The 23,473-nt window shown below is 34.5% G+C and overlaps 1 protein-coding gene and 1 pseudogene across 1 annotated transcript; both read right to left on the reverse strand.

Annotated features, from left to right (window-relative positions):
* LOC111626631 overlaps positions 1–9,269 on the reverse strand; it is a 31,004-nt pseudogene extending 21,735 nt beyond the window's left edge.
* Positions 9,270–9,303: 34 nt separating this feature from the next.
* LOC111626633 (soluble guanylate cyclase 88E-like) lies at positions 9,304–23,074 on the reverse strand. Its single transcript, XM_023370079.1, has 9 exons — positions 20,381–23,074; positions 18,405–18,574; positions 17,348–17,477; positions 16,408–16,554; positions 10,632–10,778; positions 10,404–10,560; positions 10,221–10,330; positions 10,066–10,155; positions 9,304–9,804 (listed from the first exon to the last, which is right to left on the reverse strand). The coding sequence occupies exons 1-9, from the start codon at positions 21,185–21,187 to the stop codon at positions 9,736–9,738; spliced, it is 1,827 nt and encodes a 608-aa protein (XP_023225847.1). The 5' UTR covers positions 21,188–23,074; the 3' UTR covers positions 9,304–9,735.
* Between the last annotated feature and the right edge of the window lie 399 nt (positions 23,075–23,473).

Below are 23,473 nucleotides of genomic sequence, written 5' to 3' on the forward strand. Positions count from 1 at the left end.
ATTTTTATTAATTTTAAAAGAAATTCGTGTTTCGATTCGTCACAAAATTATATCAGTTTTTCGACAACTACTAGGTATATATGCGGGGTGTTCCGCCAGGTGATGGCAATATTTTTACAGCGTGTTAGAGGTCGGGGATCCAAGAATGTGCTATAAATATAATCCTTCAAACGCATTGTTTTGGCGCTAGAAGGGGTTAAACGATATCCTGCCATAGTGCTTCTTAGATAGGCCTTTTCCTACTTTAAAACGGGCAAAATAAACTTTCGCTCAAAGCTTTAGAAGTGGGCAATGCGAAACAAAATTTATATATACATCAGGTCATTATGTTTGGAAACTTCATAGTGCAGCTTTATAAACACTAATTGCAATATTCGTTTGCCCTTTTCTTCCTTCAAATATAATAAATATTAATCCAATTACATCTTCAAAATAGCTAACATCTATATCATATTGCTAATTTAAAATATATTTATAAAAATAATTCTCTTCAACGTCCATTGTTACGATTTATCATTAGTTTTTATATAAACAAAGCAGTTGTAAATATACGGTGTAAGGCTTTTCGTACACCACCAACCAAATATTTAAAAGAATACGTTAAATCGTATTAACGTAAGAGCAAAAAGCGGAGTTTTTAATAGTATTCTATTGAGTTTTCGCATACCTTCTCCCTCGTAGATGCTATCGTGTTTCGCAAATAAAAAATTATAGCAAATGTATTTACAAAAAGTATTTACATGAGAAAAATGAATATTCTCCACCGATATGTTGAAAAATCCCTATTTTCGCTAATAATCTCATCAAAAATATTTATTTTCCTTTTCCTTAATATTTATTTGTTGGTTAAAACTTTTACAAATCATTTCGTTGGCATTTTAAGTTCTGTAATGGAAAGACTTTTAAATACAGTAAACTCTGAGATGTGTCCTAGGAGATTCGCCAAAACTCCGAATTTTTATCCAGCGAGCCTCAACTTTTGTAAATATATATTTACTGATTACGGTATATCTATAAATTCATCATAGATTTGGTGTGATAAATAATCGTCACACATTTCACGGCTTGTATGTAAATAAATAATTATTTTATTTATTTAGGTACAGTACAAACCATCAAATATATGATGATTATTTAAGTTTCCTCGGGGGTAAAACACAAATACGTAGTAATAAATTAACGCTAAGCGCTCAATATCGAATTATAACTATTAGTGAAATATTACTTACAATGAGATTCTACTGGTCAAATAAAGAACTTAACGCGTATTCGTTTGAGAATAAATTTCGTAAGCAATTATCTTCGTCTCCGTTCGTAAACTGACTTACCACATTCGAATCTATGAATTGTTTTCTCCTCAAACCAATTTGCTGTAATCTATTCGAAAGATATGCGCGCCCATCATGTTTCCTATTGTCTTTTAATTTCCAAAACAACCCCTACGGATAAAATATTCCAATCAATCAACTCTTAAATATATATTTGCCAAAAATTTTAAACATGCACTCGGAACAGCGAGTCTGATATCAGATTTATCTCGGAAATCAAAGTGGACGCATCCAAACCAAACCCTACTCGTCTGTAATTTATTTACATTAGACACTTAAAGAGTCTCCAAAGTTGGGTGTATATACAGTAATATTCATAGTAGCATTATATCTGAAAGCGAATAACCAACTTTTGTAACAAATACAGATTCGCATAATACGAGTACAAACCGGACACGGTTGCAGTTAGAGCGCATATAATTTCTGCCACCAGTAAGATGCCCCGCGTGTAATTGCGCTTCAAAATAATTCTAATTAACTTTGGTAAATTGTCAATAATGTATTTATCTTCTGCCAGTTTCCACCAAACTTAAAAATATCAAATACCAATTTTCTGAAAAACAATGGGCAGTAAAGTACAACTTTTCTCTTACTCTTCAGTAATTCCAAAGCTTTATGCCAGCCGAATTTGACAACTTCGCTCGATTTCTTTATTGGGATTATTATGAAACTAAAACAGCATCCATTTTGGGGCATTTATACATCTAAATAATGGATCCTAGGTTACGCTATGGAGTAGAGTCGTGGGGAAGTGCGCCCTATTATGTAAAACAAACTTAGAACAACGGAAAATGTATTTATTCGAACGCTATTGCGTTGGAGTACCGTATATACCTCTCAGTTTCCGTAATATAAGAAAAATTTTAAATGCTGAATTGCTATAGCTAAAACAAAATCATCGTAATACAACATACTTTCTACAACTTAATTGACGAGGGCCATTTAACACCGGGGACCGAAATGCATTCTAGGAGGCATACGAGGCAACAATGGTTTCAATTGCGTGGTAACTCTTCAATAAAACTATGTACAGTACTTGGTATTTGTAGAAAGTATATAAAGAAATTTACTTCTTTGTAAATACGAGAAGGCTATAGACCAAAAAGTCGACTATGTAATAAGTTTAAAATTTGGAATTTATCAAAGAAGATATCAGAAACTTAATTATACCTGATTTAATTTTTTTTAAGTGTGAATATCGATATATTGTTAATAAGTGTTGTATTTGTATAATATAAGCTTCGGCTCGATTCGACGGGTCAGTATAACATCTAAGCCTACGAAAACCTACGTAACGAGCCTAATATAAATTTTGCATAAAATAGTTCATTGTATCATCGTTGGTGCGTTCTACGTCTGAAAGAGGCCAGACCGTGACGTCTTTTTTTTAGCTTGTTTTAATATATCAATAACAATTATTATTATTATTTACATTAAAAAATCGGATATCCCAACGTCCCGCTTGACCGGAGAGAAAAAAGTAATCGTAATCCGGATCATCTGACGGCAACTCCAAATTAAAGAATTAATTAAACCGAACTGAAAAATGACAATCGTCAAAGGCATTTCTATACAACTAATTAGAAATCGGAAACAGTTATTGAGATTATTTAATTTCTTTTCGGTTTGAATAAATAAAAAGGACCAGTGAGAAAATAAGAACAAATTTCATTTCGTAAGAATGAAAAAAAAATTTCAGTAAACAATTCGCAATGTGCGGATTATTTGGACCTTTTCTCGTTTTAAAACGTTGGCCATTTCGGCATACGAACCTAAACGTGACCGAAGACACGTGGAGTCTGAATGGCGCCTGCATTCGGTCGTAACAAATCCTGTTTAAAATTCCGGATAAGTGCCAATAAAAAGAGATAAAACAGTCGCCAATTTGCAATAAACTACAAATTAATATTCTTGTATCGAATTCCAAAAAAATCTTCATCTTTCGCAATTAAAGGGTACATTTCAAAATCTTAACTCCGCAGATTAATTAAGATAAAGGGCACAAAAAAAGATGAAAACGGAACATAATCTATATTTAAAAAAATGACCAGAACAGTATATATAAATTCATTAAATAAAAGACTTCAATAAGGTGTCCCGAGGTATGAAACAAGACGATTTTATCGTAGTCTTTTATTTTGTGAATATGATCATTTTTTAACCAGTACAAAAATAAAGATAATAGTAAACCGAATTAAGGGAATTTAAGTATCAATAAAAATTTTGTAATATCGAATTTATAATATATAATATCCAAGTCACTAAAATTGTAAAACGAAACGGTGAACGAAACGCATTAAAGAAACAGTTTTAAAAAATCCAGCAACGAGTTGCGTAACTTTCTCGGCTGTTATGAAATTTATTTAAAAAATAACTTTTATATTATTAATCGTAATAAAGAAATTGTGTGTGGCGCTATCTGTTAAGAAATTTCGTTATAAAAAACTCTTTGCATTATTAATTATTATAAAATGGCGAAAAGGATACCGATGAGTTTTACAAGAAATTATAAATGCTAATAACGAGTAAAATCTTCATTAAGTCCGACCTCTCTCGAGAAATGACAAATGAACCTCCTCTCTCTCCACTCCTCGGCCTTTAACAACCAAAACTTAATATCATCAAGCCCCTTACCCGCAAGCTCCCGTGCCAAATTTCGTTTCTTAATATTTAGCCCATCCCGAGATGATAAACGAAATAAACGGAATCTTTTCCCTTTCTTGGATTCAGGAGATTTGCAATACCCAGATGGTGAAATTTGACACGATTCCAATACTTTCCCTTGTTTTGTATACGTAACAGCCGGGAAAGTAAAAGTAAGTTTATCTACGCTAATAAAACCACGATACAGATAGACCTATATGACGAAATATAAAGCCTATATTTAGAATATCTAATTTAAAAAGAGAACATAAATGTATTCCCCTTATCTCGACAATAATCTAATGAGAGTACCAAAAAGTGCCGAATTACGAAAAAATTTATATTATTTTTCTTAAAATACACACAGATCCGTTACGAACGTAGTACAAAAATCGACTTCCGTAATTTTGTTGGTATCAAACATTTTCAGAAAGAAATCACTCGGCAATCTCAGAACAGATTGAACAAATGCATTTTGTCGAACAAGTTACTACACTAATGAAAATTTTAGATTATTACTTAATAACGTAACATTCTTACTAACAATCGTAATGACATACGATTACGAAATAAAAATAAAATTTCAAAGTTTTAATTTTGAGCAATGTTGCGTAGATTTTATGAAACGTATTAAAGGTAATTTCGAACGATACATCTCGACTATTTGTGTTATTTCTACCATCACAAGGCCGACTCTGCTTCATCTAAGTGTATCTCCGGGAGAATAACGGCAAATAACTAGTGTTCGAGGTCGCGGTGTAATATAACACTCGATTGCCAATTAGCGGGAAGAGTTACGGTTACGGCTACAAAGTAGAAACGACGTAAAAAAAGAAATGGCAGATTTATGGAGATTGTAATGATTTGTGTATTTCCACTACAAAATGTTAAGATAATCGCGTAAATTACCGTATTGACAATCCAAATTTCGCGAATTTATTTCTTAAAACGAAATTTTTTCTGTTTTATTTTGAGAACGTTATTAACGTTTGAGAAGCCTATGCTTTAAAATAAGCGGACTCTCTCCCCAACGAATAACAAAAAATTCGAAGAGAGTGGATATTATTAACTCCAGAAATTTCATCGGTGACGATCGAAACTATAATTAGACTTTCCAGTCAATTGTACAACGTGAAAAAGATTACAAAGAAAGCATTTCTGTTTAAGATCAGAAATGACGTTTTATCATTTTATTGCGATTAAAGCGGGCGCTATATTATTCTAGCCAACGCTTAATGAATAATTGCCGCGTGCGTAACGTACAATAAATTAGATATTTATTACGAGTAAGTCTGTCGATGGGACAAATTGCCATAGCGTATTAATTCTTTCATCTCTAGTGCTTAGGCTAATGAAATTCGTACAATTAATCTGTATCAATTATCGCCAGTTGTCATTTCTAGTGTATTAATAAATGGCGGAATTATGTGTTGTTAATCTAATTAATCGTTTATTTTCACCCGCAATCTTTGCCACATTTTCTCGTTATTCGTTCGCTGGTCAATTAGAGGAATATTTGTTTCATTTCATAACTTTCGTTTAATCAGATTATTCTCCTATAAACGCTATACAGTAATGTAATTCTATAAAATGAATAGATGCTTCAATTTGATTTTATCCTTATTGATTTGTAAATTTAAATTTTATAATTTCCTTATTTTCTTTTCGCGTTTACCCGTAACTCGTGCCATAAGATTGCGAATAAGGTCGTAGGTAAATAGGCCGCAAATATTTTGTACATTATTTACTAAAATTAAATTATTTCCATCGCTTATAAAATACTACAAGTCCTTCTCGTTACGAAAAGAACTGGAAAAACGTCATTACAAAATCCAATGTGAACATTAAAGATTACTCTGTATCGAAATTCTCGGTTTTTTAAATAATTGTAAATATTTTGAGGAATTTTCGTTAGTCGGTTGTTAATTCGTACCGAATTCATCTTCCTCGAATTTTTTTTATTTTTTCGTTCGGATCAAGACTTATTCGTAAATTTTGATTCCGAAGATCTACTCCAATGGAATTCCTCTCAAACGCGTTTAAAATTAAAGAATGTATTCTGTGTATCAATTTTTTTATTCTAGATGGGAATCGACTGCGACTTAATAGCGGCATTATCGCTTCTGGCGATGAAAAAATCGTGTAAAAAGAAGCTGCAAAAAAATGATTCTCGAGTTAAATTGCATATTTGACGTGACACAGTTTATTTCGATGTAAACTTTGATAAAGTGATTTTTTCAAAATTATTTATACGGGATGACCCAATTAAATTGACCCTGTCCTCGTATCCTTTGTTAATTGTACGACATTTTACCATTTACAGCATATTTTGTTTCAATTTTCGGACTATCAGTTCGGAAACGAGATCTCGTTTTTCCAAATTTAAAAAATACGGATGAACCTTTTTGTAAATGAGGACGTTGTTCTCGTCGCACGTTCATTCAAAAGCATCGAACGAATACGCTAAATTATTATAATATGCAAATTTTTAATACAAAAAGATCGATCGATCTACATAAATCGGTGAAGAACACTTCCTGTTCGACGCTCGTACGCCAAGCCATCTTTCCGGAGATGGTCGGAAGGCTGTTATCGGAGATTTAAAACTGTCTAAAAAGAGTGGAAACAGAAAAATCTTTTGTATTTTCATATTATCCTCTATTTTATGTTATCTTCCAATTTTTAAACGGGAATAGAGATAATCCAGGAAAGTTAAGAAAGAGAAGAACTAGCGACGTAGTTCGAAATACGAAAAAGATTTACGTATCGTATGGATTTTCTACACTAATTAGCAATTCCAAGTGTTAAAAAAAATTAAATTACAAGCACACATTAATAAATGCAAATTTAACACGGAAACGTGAGAGTTAGGCAGTTAATTAACGTTAAAATGATAAGCGAAAAAATTATCATAAAACAACAAATGGGGAAACATTTGTGATACTGTGTACAATTGGACATAAATATTAATAATTACGGCAGCGATACGAATTTCGAACTAAGCAAATTGAATTTATAATTTGCATAGAATTTAAGTTGGAAATAGTTGTGACGCAAAGTCGGTTTTGATTCAAGAATATAAGATAATATAACAATAAGATATTTTAGGGTTTTAAATTAAAAATATCCAAACGTCTGTTTGACTAGTCCTTCGTTGCGTTTGAGTTTGGACCTTCGCGTCTATTTTAGCATTCCGCCTTCTCCGTTCGTTTTATTGCCCAACATTCGATATCACGCGTCACAGCGGGTCTACAAATGATACAATCGAAATACATCAAAATGGAACTTTCTCGAGAAACTCGATTCCTATATGTCAATTCCTATCTATCACCACCCGTGTTTTCCCTATTTTAAGTGTAGTCGAACTCGGAAAGATTTGACAAAAAGTTTCTCTAACGTCCGTAGGAAAGAAAAAAATTCAGCAACGAGTCACTTAGCTTTCCCGGCAACATTTAAAACTGCTGTGTGGCGCCATCTGTTACAATATTCTATTATTAAAAACTTTTACATTTGTAATTATTATAAAATGGCAAAATTCTTAATTTTCGAGGTAGGGAAGGGTTTTATTTTTAAAAAGTGTAAAATCACATCGAGTCCGACCCTACTGGAGATACACACGACCGCCCTATCTTCTCATCTCGACTTTTAATTAAATCACCAAAATTTAATAGCATCAATTTCCCTACTAAACAAACTTCCCTACCATATTCCAGAAATTTTCGACAAGTAGTACTGTACAGGAATTATTAAAATTTAAAGAGTAGATGATATTGCGCCTACTCAAATTATATTTCTGAAAACATCTCGTTTTCGATACCGTTTTCTTTTTAGTTTTAATAATTTAAAGAGATATTTATCACTCTTCTATTTAAAAAATAAATAAAATAGCGTTTAAATTCCAAAACAATAATGCAAAAGCTGGTAACATAGCCGAATAAACATTTAAAGATTATATCAATGATTTGTTCTATGACAGTTAAACAAATCGTTCATATATTCTTCAAATCTTTTATATACAAAAATCACAAAATTCGGAACTCGATAAAAATCTGGAAATTAAGATATAACCTCTCGTACCTCGATGCGACATTAGTTTAAACCCGCAAAACAGAATAAAAAAAATACGTTCCGCTTTTTCGGTAGTTGGCAGGCGAGAACCCGTCACGAAAAATATACGATTCGAATGGTTTTCGGCTCGTACTTAATCACCGCAGTTCGAAGATTTTTTGTTTTCATTCCAGTCCGGTAACTCTCGGAAGGAAAATTCGAGCGGCAACTTCCGGCATCTTTTCCGTTTATAATCCGGAAAGGTCGATTTCCAACAGAATGCGTCGGAGTTTACGGCTGGAAATTCGCTGGTTGAAATTTTAATTGCCAATACGAAGAAGTGTTTCGACGGTGCGAGTTTTTCGTCCGATTTATAGAAAGGAACCGTCAGTTCTCCGAAACATTACGTATTTATACATTATATAATTGCCAGAAAGACGTTTTAATACGTTTATGACGGGGTACGCTTGACAAACTGCGCATTTTAGATAACAAAATGGCGCCGACAATGGAATCTAAATCCGCACTTTTTCGCTTTGTTTCGGCTCTTTCTGCCTAAAAAGTGTCTTCCCTACTTTTTACCTCGGATTTATTCGAATAAAACTTCATTAATGCAATACCTATCCGTTCGAAGAACGTCGCCCGTTAAACCGATAATTCGAGTTGCCGTTTGGTTCCGGTGGATGTTTATTAAGGAAATAATTTAATAAACCGATAAATGAATGACTTACCTTCTTCGTTTTTCGAAACTTTCGTTTTCCGCCAACCTCCATATTGCAAATGTCGTCGGCCACAAGTTTTACTAATGTTCTTTCTTCCCGCTTGGTGGTGCTCATCGAAAATTCCCATCGTCTGACTTCTAAAATACCACTTAATTTCTCCATTAATGTTTCCGTCTTCTGTCTTATTTAATTACTTTTCGGGACGGAAACGTTAAAATTTTTCATCAAAATCATTTAATATGTATTAATAAATATTCGTTTATCGGTTTACTATTCGTTATAATCCAATCGAATGGATTCGTCTTACAAACGTTACATTAAAATTATTTTTATGGTCATTAATATCTATGTACAATTTTGTATTTATTGCAAATTATATTCGTGGGTTGTGTAATATTTTGCAATTGCCGTCGGAACCGTGGGTCGAATGGCGCTGTTTTAACTCTACACTCGTCTACTTTCGGCAGTTTTAATAATGTTTTACAATTTAAAAAGTTCATAAAATCGAACTAAAATTTTTATTTCGCGTAAAAATACTGTACAATTTTAAGAGAATTTCGCTCGCAAACATTTTTTAAAATCCAATGTTGATTTATGCAATTTATTGTAAACAATGGAAATAATAATAATATTTTATTCACAAAACTTTATTTCGGATATTGACAAATGCGCGTAATTTAAAAAGCACAAGTTGGCAACACTTCCACGACGATACAAATGCCAATCGCAGCGGCCGAGACGTAACTTAGTTTATTACAACAATCACCAGATGGCATTAAAGAAGCGTATAAAATATTTTTAATGGTTAAAACACTGCGCAAGTTTCGTTTGTTGACGTACATTTATGGCACGAGTTTTGCATTAATTTAATTTTTTTTTCTTTTATTCGTTTTATAGTTAACAATGAGATTTATATAAATATATTTATTTTATTTACATAGACATCGTTAATAAAATAATTTTTTAAGACGACGAAGAAATATAGGCCTTTCCGTTCAACTCGTAACACTTTCTCCGTCTGCTTGCAATCCGACTAACCAATAAGTATTCATTTTTCCTTTCCCCTGTAAAACGTTACATTTGTTATTACGCAACTTTTTATAATCATAATTTATGCAAATTCGGCGAAATGGCGGCGCGACGAGACGTTAGCCATCCGTGGCGTGGATCCGGATTCGAATTCGATCGTGGCGAATTCGATCGCACCATTCGTGGCGAGTAGCGAGGATCGGAGCTTATCCGCGTTAATAGACCCCATCGTCTTCCGTAATGGTCTTGAATCGGCGCCCGACGCTAATTAATTAATCAATTTGTGCCAAACTTACCTTAACGTCGATGGTGCCTCTAAATTCCCATTCATACGCACTTCCTACCAACTGCTTCTGACAGGGTTCGCTGATATGTATTTTCCCCGCCTAAACACAATTTATATGTGAAAATTAATTTCCAATTACTCCAATTCTGCAAAATGTTCGCCTACCTTTCCGTGACTTTGCATTCTGGCAGCGGTATTCACGGTGTCGCCAAATAAACAATATCTCAACATCTTCCTTCCCACTACTCCGGCTGCAACGGGTCCGGTATGCATCCCTATAATAGATATCGAAGAAACTTGTAGGCGCTACAAAGTTTTATTTTGCAAATGTTTTAAAACGGTACGTACCTATCCTCACCATAACTTTCTGCTCTCCGTATCTGCCTTCCATCTTCTCTACTTCTCGTAATATACTCAGAGCCGCTCCAGCAACATTCTGAGCGTGATCGGGCCTCCTCTCGGGCGCACCACTGACTAACATGTACACTTGACCTACCGTTTCTACCTGAAAGAAGTGTTTTATTTAAATATTCTAGAAAATTTGGGCGTATATTTGAGCAATCTTTTAGTTTTTACCTTATATACAAGATGATGATCGATCACTCGATCGCACAGGGTGTAAACGTCGTTGACGCATTGAACCGCTTGCATTGCCGTAAGTTGGGCGCACAAATCACCAAAATCAACGACTTCGCTAAATAAAACTGTCACTTCGTCGAATGACTAAGAAAAAAACAGCAAAAATATCGGTATAGACACATTTTATCGTAGAATTTGCTGTAGAAATAAGTAAAATAATCGAAAATATGTGTATGAATGTCTTTACTTCGACAAGTGAAAGAATAATTCTCGCGCTCTTCTTCCATCACAGAAGAAAACAAATAAAACAACTTAAAACTTGGTAAAAATCAGTAAATTAATCCATTAAAAACTTACTTTGATTTAATATTTCCAATTTAAAATTATTAACTTTAAAAAATGTTCTACAAAACATGAATCATTTTTTACAATAAATTTAAGGTCATTCGATGTACTTTTCAAGCGAATTTGCATTGCATTTACTGTTTTAAGGGTGAAAAAAAGGCAAAAATGTAGATAATGAGATCTAGAAAGTGGGTAAACACATTACTCCGAGAAATGTTTGCATCTGGCAATAAGATGTCGGAGAGAATTGTTAATGGAGGTTGACTTCACTGCAATAATTAATTTATGTAAAAGTAGCATTTAGACAGAATAGAACTTATTTCCTTCCACGCATCTTCTCCGAATAAAACAGAGGGTGGCCCAAAAGTCAATTAATCATCGCAAACGTTAAATTACCGTATAATTCAAATATTTTATTGCTTACAAATTTAGCGAAAGTTATTAAAAAATGAGATCCCGCTCGTTCGAGATGCCATTTTCTTGAAAAATAATACATTTACCTAACTTTTATATATAACGTTTTTATTAATTTATTCATATCATTTCAGCATAATATTAAACCGAGATGCGCAAAATATCGACTTTTCGGGTGTTAGAACTACGTACTACTCGCGGGTAAAGTAAATATTTAAATGGAACTACGATCGTGACGAAGAATGCGGTATGTAAAGATGTATTTTCTGGCCAAAAATTATTATCTAGTATAAAAATTCGTACGTATCCAAAAAAAGTATTTTTAAAATTTTGTAAAGCTTCCATAAATGATATTTTATTTTTATTTTTAAAATATCCATTTAGATACGAGCGTTTGTTTCTTGGCCATTATTATAATTAATTACTCAAAAATGGCGTAAAAAATTCGATAAAGGATTTAGTCCTTTTTAACAAATACTTTTAGCGATAAAGACGAGCTTCCGTCGACGTTTTTTCGGCCAAGGTCTTTTATTACACACTACGATTAAGTGTTTTTCTATCGGGTTTCCAGGCGCCAAATCAAGAAAAATTGCTCTCCTTCCTTATATTTATTCCTTCCACTTTTTTCTCACTCGTCCAAGGACGTTTGTCTCTTCATTTACATAAAAACTAAGTAGACAAAAAATAAACCTAACAACTGCACTTAGCTCCATTCCACAAAAACCACAATTAACGAGGTTAAATAGTTTGAAAAAAGAATGGCGGAAGAGTCTAATAATAGAATTTCAGATAAATTCTATCTGTCCAATGCTGACTCATCTCGTATATAAAGCTTTATTTCGGTAACTAACGAGTTAATTGAGTTATAAAAAGTCACCTCTCGGAGCGGAGAAGAGGAGAATCGTTAGAAAATTTTAAATAAACAAGCGGCAAAATCTAAAGGTGCGCTATTGATAAATGCATAATAATCGGTTTTGTGCTCCTCCATATATTATCTAATAAGAATAAACAGTTAAATATAAATAAATCTCCGAATCTCTTTGGAAAAAAAAGAACGTTTTAAATTTGTATCGAGGAGATAAACAACTCGGCAAATAGATCTAATTTAAGAATAAATGAAACTTTTCATCCGTCAGTTATATACTTATTCGGGTTAGCCTTTTACGGATTATATTCTACGCCGTTATTACGCTCTACTGCCACGTAATTGCCAATAACACTACGAATTTTATGAATTATAAAAATGTAAATGGCTTCCTAAAGGGATATGTAAATTTACAAGAGAAGAATTCTTCTTAGGAAGGAAGAAACAAGTGGAATTTGATGCAGACGATCGATAAGAAAAGCTATTTGTTAGATCGGTATCGCCGAAAGATGCTTCAGAAAAATCCAAGAAGCAAGAATGTTTTTACGTCAAGAATTTTGTAAGAAAGAAGGAAATTCTCGTTTCGATACGAAAATTTTTATCACTAATCAAAAGATCTGTAATCAAATCTTTGAAAGCGAATTACTAACGTTCGGGCAAGAATATAGAATGAGATTTCCGTATAACAGACTGAAAAGTAATCTGTTACATCGATATTTAGAATGTTTGAATAGACTTTCGGGGTTAAACATTTCATCGAGTTAAAGTTCCCTCACTAATGAGTTTAAGGCACAAAGTATAGCTCGAAGCCTTTTCCTGTGACGACGCTCGTTTTCCCGATTTATTACCGTGGCGACAATGCTTCGTCCAAAGCTTCCGGTATTCTTATGCCACAGCTTTCGAAAGTTTCTTTGATGTTTTCGATCTGGTTCCACCAAATTTTTACGAGATTTCAAGTATTTTTCAATCATCGATAACGTCAATAGAATAGTTTTCTTGATAATTCTATACTCACTTGATAACCGATTGCTCATATGTTAAAATTGTAAAAGTGGGTTATGGTTTTATAAATACTCGACGTTTTTAAATAAAACCTTCAAAGGGGCAAATGGGAGGTAATCGGCTCTCGAACTATCGAACTAGCTATTAAACACAGACTCGTCTGAAGTGTTCGGTAGCTCGATGAGGCCATTCTCTCTAGTTGTAATGAAACGCAAGTCCGAAATGATCCAACGAATTTACTCAAAATTTTACACGTTCCTAGTACTGGTCGTATTCATTAATTATTTTAAATTTCGTCCAAATCTGTTCATCGGTGGTGAAGATATTCGGGGTCAAAGTTGGCGCTTTAACGTTACGCGTGTGACTGAGCTTTACTATAAATCACTAAAGCGCTCTATGCTGTTCCTATATAGTAACGAAAGACGTATTCGAACCCTCTCGAAGATAAATACACTTTACGTCTCGAGTTATTTATTTAGCCTATAAATACGAATTAATATTTTTATACATTATATCTTTACTAAAAGATGTCCGAATACATCAAAATTTTATGAAATTTCCTTATTTTATTTTATTTTTTGTTAAGAAGAAAATTAACACAAAATGAAATTTTGATTTGTGTTAAGAAAACAAATTGTAACTCCAACTTATTTATTTACTTAACGGGTCGTCTGTATATTTACTAACTGAAACAGCTTATTTTTAATATTTAAACTTTAAAAATAAAATATCCTTAAGGATATCCGCCACGTGTTTATATAACCCCTCATTTTCTCATACAATTTTCAATGATTCTGTATCAAGAATTTCGTTTCCTATACACGAAGATGTCGAATGCCATACATATAATAACGAAAAGGAATGCAAAATATAAAAAACAATAGAATTTTCCATCGTTATCTCGTGAATTATTTCCTAAATTAGCATCTGAAAACAAGACGAAGCCAACTGTGCAGAAAAATTCCTCGTTCGGATATAATGAGATTTGGACATAAATGAAAATTAAATTAACATATTCCTAGCTTTGACCTCCATCCACATTACCTTCTTAAATTAATTCAAACATATTCATTTATTACAACACTGTGTTAGTATGGTTATGTTTATTGAAAGAATCTAAAAGTTACACTGATGTGTGGAGTTTACGTTTTACCATTATTTAAAAAAAAATTTAAATGATATTTTCTTAAATTTCAATCCTCATTTTTCTTATTTAATCAGGGTTATTCCAAATATATTATCAGAAAAATTCAGAAATAATCTTTAAGCTTCATTGCCGAGCGCATCACCAAAGTGTGAAACTAAGCAAAAAATAATGCACAAATTTTATACGTTTGTGTTCTAATTTTATTACTAATAGTGAAATTTCCTTCTTAAATCAATTATTTTTCGTCCACGTGTAAAAATAAGCAAATACACGATCCTCCCTCGTGGAGTTGTCTATAAACGTGAAAAATGTGCACGTGTGACAACGTAGTGTCAAACACGCCCCGAACCCGTGATGTAAGAGGCCTGTTTACTTAATTAAAATTCCTTTCCTCCAATTAGGACAGACAACACTTACAATAACACTACTAATGGCGAAATCAGACTCCCCGCTCGCCCTCGGGAATTTTTATTGGTCATCACCTGCTTCGATGTTTCATGAATCTCCGAATATCTAATGTAAAAGTTAAAAAAAAATCGAAACAATTATTATTAAACTTAAAATAAATTTTCCCTCAATTTTGAAATTTTAAGAATCCAACTTCCTTTTAATGGCATTTGCAGTCATTTGTGTATATACCAATTACCAGAGGGCGCTATTATCGGCGCTCATTTTAATTTCTTTACGTAAAATATCATTTTGATAAAATAGTGATTAATTTCGATTATCTTCATTAGATGGCGCAGTCTAATTTTACGAGTAAAATAATATAAACAAATTATAGTACAGATGTACTGTACATGTACAATGTATAAATTCTAAAATATAAAATGATTGTGAAAAATATACAAATCTTTAGTTTCAAAAAAATTCGTCAGATGTCTCTCGGCAATATTAACCAATCGGCGATCATTAACGTCGAATTCAAATTAGCGAGTGCTAATTGGCTATCATTCGTTCAGTTCGATTTGTAATTAAAAATTGAAACTCGACCGTCAAAATGTTTTAATGACGCAAATTTGTTAATTAAAACTTAAGAAAATGTCGTTTCTTTAAGAAAATTCGAAAACACTCTTATGATTTTTGGTGTTTTCTTCATCGTAATGGTCTTCTTAATAGAAACAATGAGCGAAATCGTAGAAAATGAGACAGTAGATTGTCTAGATTCATTTCCTGTATTGAGGATCCATTTTCACCTCCATCTAATATCCTCCTTCCGACTTTCCTCTCTACATTTCCTCCCTGACGCTTCTCTCGCACCGACAAACCCCGATATAGTAGTTGCTACCGGTTAAGCTTACTGCGCCAACGAAACGAGAGAAACAAAACTTGAAAAAAATTCCCTTTTAAGAAATAAAAAAAACTCGATATTTTAGCATCGTCTTTCGCATGAGAATGGGTTTACACGCTTCCGTTTGCGTAATAACGCTCCTTAAAAAATCCGATAGTGACGAAAAAGGCGACGTCACTTCGCGGCATCGGTTCTAATCCTCTTTTCGGAAATGACGTCGGATCGATAAACCGGAAGTGGCTCTGTCGGCTCGACCGCATCGACCTATGGGCGCCGACTTTAATCTCGGTGAGAACGAACTTAACGAGAATTTGAAGAAAAACTCGGTAGACGAAAGATAAGAGAGTCAGACATTTGCATTTAGGTCGACCTTCCCGACATTTGTGCATAATTAATTCTTAATGAGGACATTATAAGCGGGCGGATAAAAGAAAAAAAATGAAATAATAAAGCGGATATCGGTGACATTTCATTTCGTCTTATGTTTCAATTTTTATTTTCGTTTTTCATAAATTAATCTTAAGATCCCACCGCTCAATCCTTATAATTGTGTATTTCTCTATTTAAACTTTGTTTCTCAGAAACCAAAACTCTTTGATTTTAAGGGATGCTGAGGATTTATCCTCTAAAAAAATGTTCATCATCCCTTCTTAGAAGGTAGATATTTCTACGAAAGATAACTTAAAAAAACTATTAGGAAAATGCTCACCTCGCAGGTGTTGATGGGGTCGACACCGTTTCTAAGACGTTCCGCTACAGCTTTGGGGATCATAGAATAGAGTAAATCGTCTCCTTTCTGTTTCCACTCGTCCAGCATCTGAAGATTTTGTTCCAATTTCTTGCTTCGTTGTTCTTGCTGCAATAATTAAACCCAAAATTCAAAACTTATAGACTATTAAACAATTTTCATTGTCTTATCGAAATTAAGATAAATCAATATCTTCGTAGAGATGTTTGAAAGATTCGTCTGTCCATCACGCTTAATTCTCGACACCTATTCTTCGTGGAATAACGACCGATTACGTCACGTTCTTACGTACGTTAACTTTTCTGGAAATCTGAAAATAATACGTCTTGAACTCTACTTGACGCGTCATAATTTAATTTAAAACGGTTAAAATTAGGGCGTAACCGTTCGTAGATGATATATATTTATATCAGCCGCATCTACAAACGTCAAAAAATTTTAATTCGACGGCGCGCGCCAGATCAAGCGACACGAAACGACCAGACGCGACTTAAACAAGAAAAAGTATAGAAAATGAAGCAAAGGGCATAAACAAACAAATTTCCCATTTCAAAGGCGAAAACGAAACAGTCGCTTCGTGTTGATTGTAAATTGTTACGACAAATCTGGTAAAAAAATCTTTTCCTTTTTCAATTTTTTGTAGCGGATATAAAACTCTTTTGTCCTTCGTTTGTCAAAAAAGAAGACCAAAAAAAAAAAGGTTCGCGGGATTCGAGAAGCGAAAATTCTGTGTGACCACATGGCAATCGACAACAAGGACAATGGGACACGTGACGACATCTAATATTAGCTCCATTGATCAGCTGACACGCTGGATATACGATGACATACGACAGGCGCTTTCCGTCCCCTCCCACCGAAAACGGAATTTATTCGAGCGCCGTTCCACAATAGAATTTACCTTTTCGTAAGACACTTCCAAACGTGCGCCGTGTTGCCATCCCGCCAAGACGATTTCCCTGCTTCTGTCGTGAATGCACAAATCGGTTAAATAAAGGCCCACTTCTTGCATCTCTTGAAGACCGCTCAATCTGTAAAAGTCACAAAAATTCCTTTTAGTTTTTCTATTTGTCGTCGCCGGTGTTTAATTGTAAGCGACGTAGAAGGTTAACGTCATTAAATCAAACGTCCGGTGTTACGTCAGCTACTTTTATTATTTCTATTTCTAACGGTCGTTAAGCCTAGACATTTTTAAAATTCTACCGTTGTCATCAATAATAGAGTTAACAGATCGGTTTAACACCCAACATTCTGAAGGGGCGTATCAAACCTTCTAAGAATCCGAACTTGTACGGGGCATCAGTTTTTATGTGTAGACGTGATCCTGGTTCAAATCCTATCCGAAATTTCTTAATTTTAACTACTTGAGAATTACATCCCAACCCCTTCGGGTAGACTCTCCCGCAAGTACGAAACTGAGCTACGTAATAATCGCATGCCACTCCCGCAGTCGTGTTTTTTAACCAAACCAAATCGAACGTAACGAGTGCGGTATCGCATCTGACATTGAATACGAAAGACGTTACGCAAGACAATAAAAAAGTGTGGATAATCCTACACATTTCCTCTATCCGGACACCAATTGAGAATGAACCTGTTACCATTTATGAAGAAAAATAAACTTAAGCAATGTAATCGTACACGGAAAAGATCTACGAGCCTACGTAGACGCCATTTTTTCTATTCTTCGAGTCTATGCGAGAAATTTCTTATTTTAATACTAAAAATCTTTGTTCTCGGTGTACCGATCGACCGTATAGAAGTCATATTACAGCTTACATCAGTAGATGGTATTCTTTAGGACCGTAAATCTAATCTCGGGTTTTAAACACGATACAAACTGTACTGTATTTCATTACGTAGTGTTTTAATTTGTTCCGTGGAAAAGCGGGCAAACTTCAGCTTAATTAGTAAAGCGGTTCACCATTCATTAAATTAATTAGTAGGAGCATACTTACAAGGGCACGCAGAGATAAATAATGGCATCCCACTCGTTAATGTAAAGCATTTGACCCTTGAGGAGGAGATTTCTGGTGGAGGCACTGTTTCTCCTATCTTCAACCAACAACTTGACGTAGAAGGAGTTGAAGCATTCCATTTCCACTACTACCTTTTGCAGGATGAAGAGCTGAAAGAAGACAATGCATCGCGTTTGTAAATCTCTTTGGGTTACTCCGGCAATTAGTCTCTAAAAGATTATTTATCGCGGGGTGATCCGAAAAATTTCCCTCCGGAATGAATGATAGATGGTTCGATTAACGTAATAAATGCTTCAGGACAAATCGAGGTCGCGAGCCCCGTTTACGTGCACCGAGTGATGGATGAGACACTCCGAAAACGTCCAAGTTTCTTTCGTTTCGTGTATAACGCGCTATTTGTAGGCGGAGCGCCGAAAAATTTTAAACGTTTTCCACCGTAAATGTATTTTGGGGTCTTCTACGAATGTATAAACCCGATTTTCTCCAGCTACGAACAGAAATTTCGTGGATCGACAAGTAAGTTTGGCAGACGGCTCTCAAATTTTCAGAAATTGCAAGAAAAAAGAGCCCAAATTCGGTTCCTAATTCAACAAAAGCCGCCGAATTAGGATCCGGTCAGTGTATGGATTTAAATATTTATTAAAATTAATTTAAATCGAACGTTAAGAGTGGCGAATTTTAATTTTCGGAGACGCTCGAAAGGGTAATAATGAACTTAGTGTAAGAAGAATAAATGAATCGAGTGTGTTCGAGGAGGAGGGCTTTCGGTGAATCGTCCGATCGCGACTTCTTCAGATAATATTTCAATCAAAACACGAATTGTGCTCCCACCAGATGCTTTAATAAACGTTCAAGGATAGATAGGATTAATCTCCCTCCCTTAATTCCGCATTATTCTAGTCTTTTTTAAAGTGTTTCCGACGCTCTTACGCGCTATCGTCGCGCGTTAAGGGAACAAATTGCCTTGTATTTTCCAGATAACGGACGTTAATAGTCACCGCTCGACAGAAAATACTTTTTTACTCTATTTTTTACGTGCGAAGTGTAAATTTACAACTTTTCGAAGCGATAAATTTACGTGTCACTCGTAGGAAATTTGTCTACTCTTGTAGGAGATTTATATCTATAAATTAAGTGGACGATAGAAAAAAAATGCAACTCGGTTATAATTAAGTGGTGCTGTCGACCGAGCATATGTAATGATGTCGACAATCCTCGGGCGAAGGACTTTTCTTTACTCGTGTTTCTCTCGACATTTTTAATATTTATTCGTGTAAAACGATTGACGAGTGAATAGTGCTTGAGAAAGGGGAGCGCTTTGACAACTCTCAATTGTTCTTCGAAAGATTAAAGGATGTAGATTCTGCTCCAAATGTCCGTTCCTCTTCCCGTCAACACCATATTTTAAAAATATTAAAAATTACAACGGTTAAAAGTTACGATTTTTTACTTTTATATTAATTTATACGCATTTGGACATTGGAAATTAATTTTAAATCTCTTAAAAACAGGTAATTTCTGTATAAAGACCGGTTGGATTTTCGTTGGCGTACAGATAGATGTATGGAGGTACTGTATATGCCAATTTTAAGCAGGCAGCAGCCTTATCTGTTCCGTTTTTGTTTCCTGAGGAAGCGTAACTTGGCATCCTGTTTTGAGACAAGATTTCCCCTTTCTTTTGACATTTAGCTTTAGTGAAGAGGCGTCATCGAACGTTCCTCTCGATAATAATCAAGTAAATGGGTTCCACCCCTAATGACGTCCCGATTGGGACACGAAAATAAATAAATTATGTCTTAACAATAAAAACGCAATTAACGTCACAACCAGTTAGAAACCGAGTGACGATTTTTCATCACGGAAACTGCCATTTATGTAATTAAGTAAAAAATTACGACTTCAAATTGGGAAAGGATTCGTTCTAAGTGAGGGATTACAGCTTTTAAGTGTCTTACCTGATCCCAAACGAGAGGAACTCGGGGCCTGTGCATCATGAAGTACTTCTTTACGGGTTTGTTTGCCATTTCTTCTCTTCCGAACAACTCCATCAACTTGACTCCCACTTGTAGAATGGTCAAAGTTTTGTCGAATGCCAAGGCGAATGGGAAAAGACGGAAGAGATATAAACCGGAAAGAGTCTGAATTCCCGTCAGTTGCTGCAAGTTCTCTTTCACTAATTGGTCTTTTCGATACGGAAAGTTATCAAAAATTAACTCGTAGACCACGTGACAGCCCGTCCCGTTGTTATCGGGACCATTTCTCAGAATGGATACTTTCAAGTTCAGGTCGTAGAAGGTCTTGGCGATCTGCACCAATTGTCCTACGACGTACTCGGCGAATCCCACCCTCTTGGATCTGTAGTGAAGTACGACACCCATCACGCTCTCGCTCTCTACGTAGAAGGAAGGGCTCTGCATCTTGGGATAGCTGAAGCGTATTTGATGATGAAGATTATCGATTCCGTGTAAGAAATCGCGGAAATGGCGCCCCGAAGCCCTGATCAGGGTATCGTATCCGTAATGGCTGAAGAAACGCACGAAACATTTACCGAAGAAGCGCAGGAAAGCCGCATTCTTCTCGTTGATGGGTATGTGATGGCAACAGGCGGATGCCAGATCAATCATCAATTTGTCGGGATAGGTCTGGTGAGTGGTGAAGACCACGTTCTTGTATCCCGCTTCTTCCAACACCCGACTCCAGGCCACGTCACCGTACTCGTTCCTGACGTAGTGTTGAACGCTCTCTAACAGCATCCCGTACATCTTCAAAGAGTCCCACTCGACGTGTCCATCTCGTTACATAGATTCCGACTGAAAGGTAGACCTACGGGGGTAAGTGTCAAAGCGGACCGGCCAATGGGAATGCGTACAGTCAAGGGCGTTGCTACGGGTAACGTTCGCTCCCCATTCATCTCACGTGACGACTGAAACTTTCCTATCTGGACGTTACTTTTATTTACGTCTCCAAACGTAAGTGTTTTTCGGTTAGGTCGATACAAACTCACTTATAATCGTTAAATACGTTCTATTTTTAAAAATTACTTAATTAACGTTTAGGCAAAGTGTCGTTTAAATTAAGTACTTAAACCGTATTTATATAACAGTAACGGCTGTAAAATCGCGTTACGGTAGTGTGCAGAAGTCATCATCCTCGATAGAACAGGGTGATATTTTGCTCTCGTCTTTGTCGTCACGTGGAAGCGGATGACGAATCGATTACGTAACAAAATTTGTTTATGCAAATTTAAACGTTTACACACGTTAATTACCGTTACTCGAAACGGTAACGTCATTATCACACGTTTATCCGCCCCTTTCCGCTTAATTAATAACAAAATCGAGTGTAAAAGAGCCGCATCTTTGCAGATTTTGGGCAGCTTTACCCCGACGTTTTTATAAATATTTTTTTATTTTTAGCCTCAAAATAACATAAACCGGTGTTTAAACCGATGTTTCTTTAGTTAAAAGCAAGAAATTTGATTTATTTTATAGGAAAAAAATAAAAATCGAAAGATAAATGAAACGAGTAAATACAATTTTGTCGTCTCGTGAAATAAATTCAATTTATGTCTCTCTTTCCTCCAAAAATTTTTACTTTCTCTCTTTAATTTATTTCTCAAATAAAATATATTTTTTTCTGTTTGAAAACATCTCATTTTTTAAAATTAAATTTATGTTATGTAATTCACAAATTGAACTACAAGCTTTAAATATTCGATTTTTCCACGTTTACGTTACTCAAAAGCGCGTATTTTACATATTTATTTACATTATTTTCTGTATATCTACGTAATTTTCACTTCTTCATTAACACGAATTTAACACGTTTCGTCTTCTATCTGACAGACAAAACACGCATTGTCCGTCTTACACAATTTAACAGATTTAATTAATTAAAGGCCCCGTAATTAATTACGTACCATTAATTTATCTATAAAAATAATTCCTTTCCGTATATATTTACTGTAGAAAAACTATAAATAAACTTTTTTTTATTTTGAAAAATATCGCGTATGAATGGGAGAAAATGTCACCTTAACTTTTTTTTGGAAAGATACTTTAAAGAGAGTAGCAAATTTCTAGGAAGTAGGACCTTTCCCCACACGAGACGACACTCGGGTCACGTACTACCACATATTTTAACTACCAAATTTCGGGGGAACTTTTTTAAACATTAACAAAACATTGATAATAGACGGCGTGACGGACAGACGAACTTATAACTCGATTTTATAAAAAGAGGAAATATTTTCCTCCTCGATTTTCCTTTCTTTCGACGAAAAACCGTAACGAAATTGTCGTGGCCTGGTTGGAAAATCCAAATTTCTTACAGAATTCATCATAGGCGATGGAGATCCTGCGCAGGATCAAAGGATAAAGGATAAACAATTCTGTTACGAATCACTGGTTACTGGGAAATTTTTGATTAAATTTCGGTAATAAAATCCGATCTAAAATCCCCCGAATGATAATTGATACTTAATAAAAACAGTCAGAATTGCGGTGCCTTTTTTTAAGGAGCGAAGAGGAAGTCAAAGATGGAGGAGGTTACTCGGAGGTGTTGGTGATAAAAGAAACAGTGTAGAGGTCGAAGGGTCCTGCGAATCCTTCGTTCTCTATATTCCTAGTTTTTATCGGGAAGACCTCGAAGAATCTCTTTGAAACTTTCGACTACAACGAAGAGTTTTTAGTTCACAAAGCTCATTTCTTAATTTGCTGGTGTTTTAACAAATTTAGGAAAATAATTCTGGATTTAAAATATAAAAGAATTACACATAAACGTAACGTTAAAATATCAATTGTTTTAAAATAAGTATGTAATTATGACATAAAAGACACAAAAATTGAGAATTATCTCCATACGTTTTAACTTCATTTTTTCATTCCCGAAAATCCAGAAAGTAACGAAAATAATTGAAAATTTAACCATTTAAGAATACGGTTACATTCCATTCAAATAAATTACGCGAAATAAAAAAAAAATGACGTAACAAACAAATGTAAAATTCGTCACAGTAAACGAAACAAAACTTTCCTTAACGACAATTC

This window comes from Centruroides sculpturatus, unplaced genomic scaffold (genome assembly GCF_000671375.1).
Source record: "Centruroides sculpturatus isolate CEXI.00-Female unplaced genomic scaffold, Cexi_2.0 scaffold399, whole genome shotgun sequence".
NCBI lineage: Eukaryota > Metazoa > Arthropoda > Arachnida > Scorpiones > Buthidae > Centruroides > Centruroides sculpturatus.

Excerpts from the sequence above, each read along its gene's own strand:
- LOC111626633 (XM_023370079.1), bottom strand. The coding sequence starts at position 21,187 with ATGTACGGGATGCTGTTAGAGAGCGTTCAACACTACGTCAGGAACGAG. Across the intron at positions 17,478-18,404 it reads ATTTATCTCTGCGTGCCCTT|ATTGAGCGGTCTTCAAGAGA; the intron begins GTAAGTATGCTC and ends TGACTTTTACAG. Across the intron at positions 10,331-10,403 it reads GAAAGTTATGGTGAGGATAG|GGATGCATACCGGACCCGTT; the intron begins GTACGTACCGTT and ends TATCTATTATAG.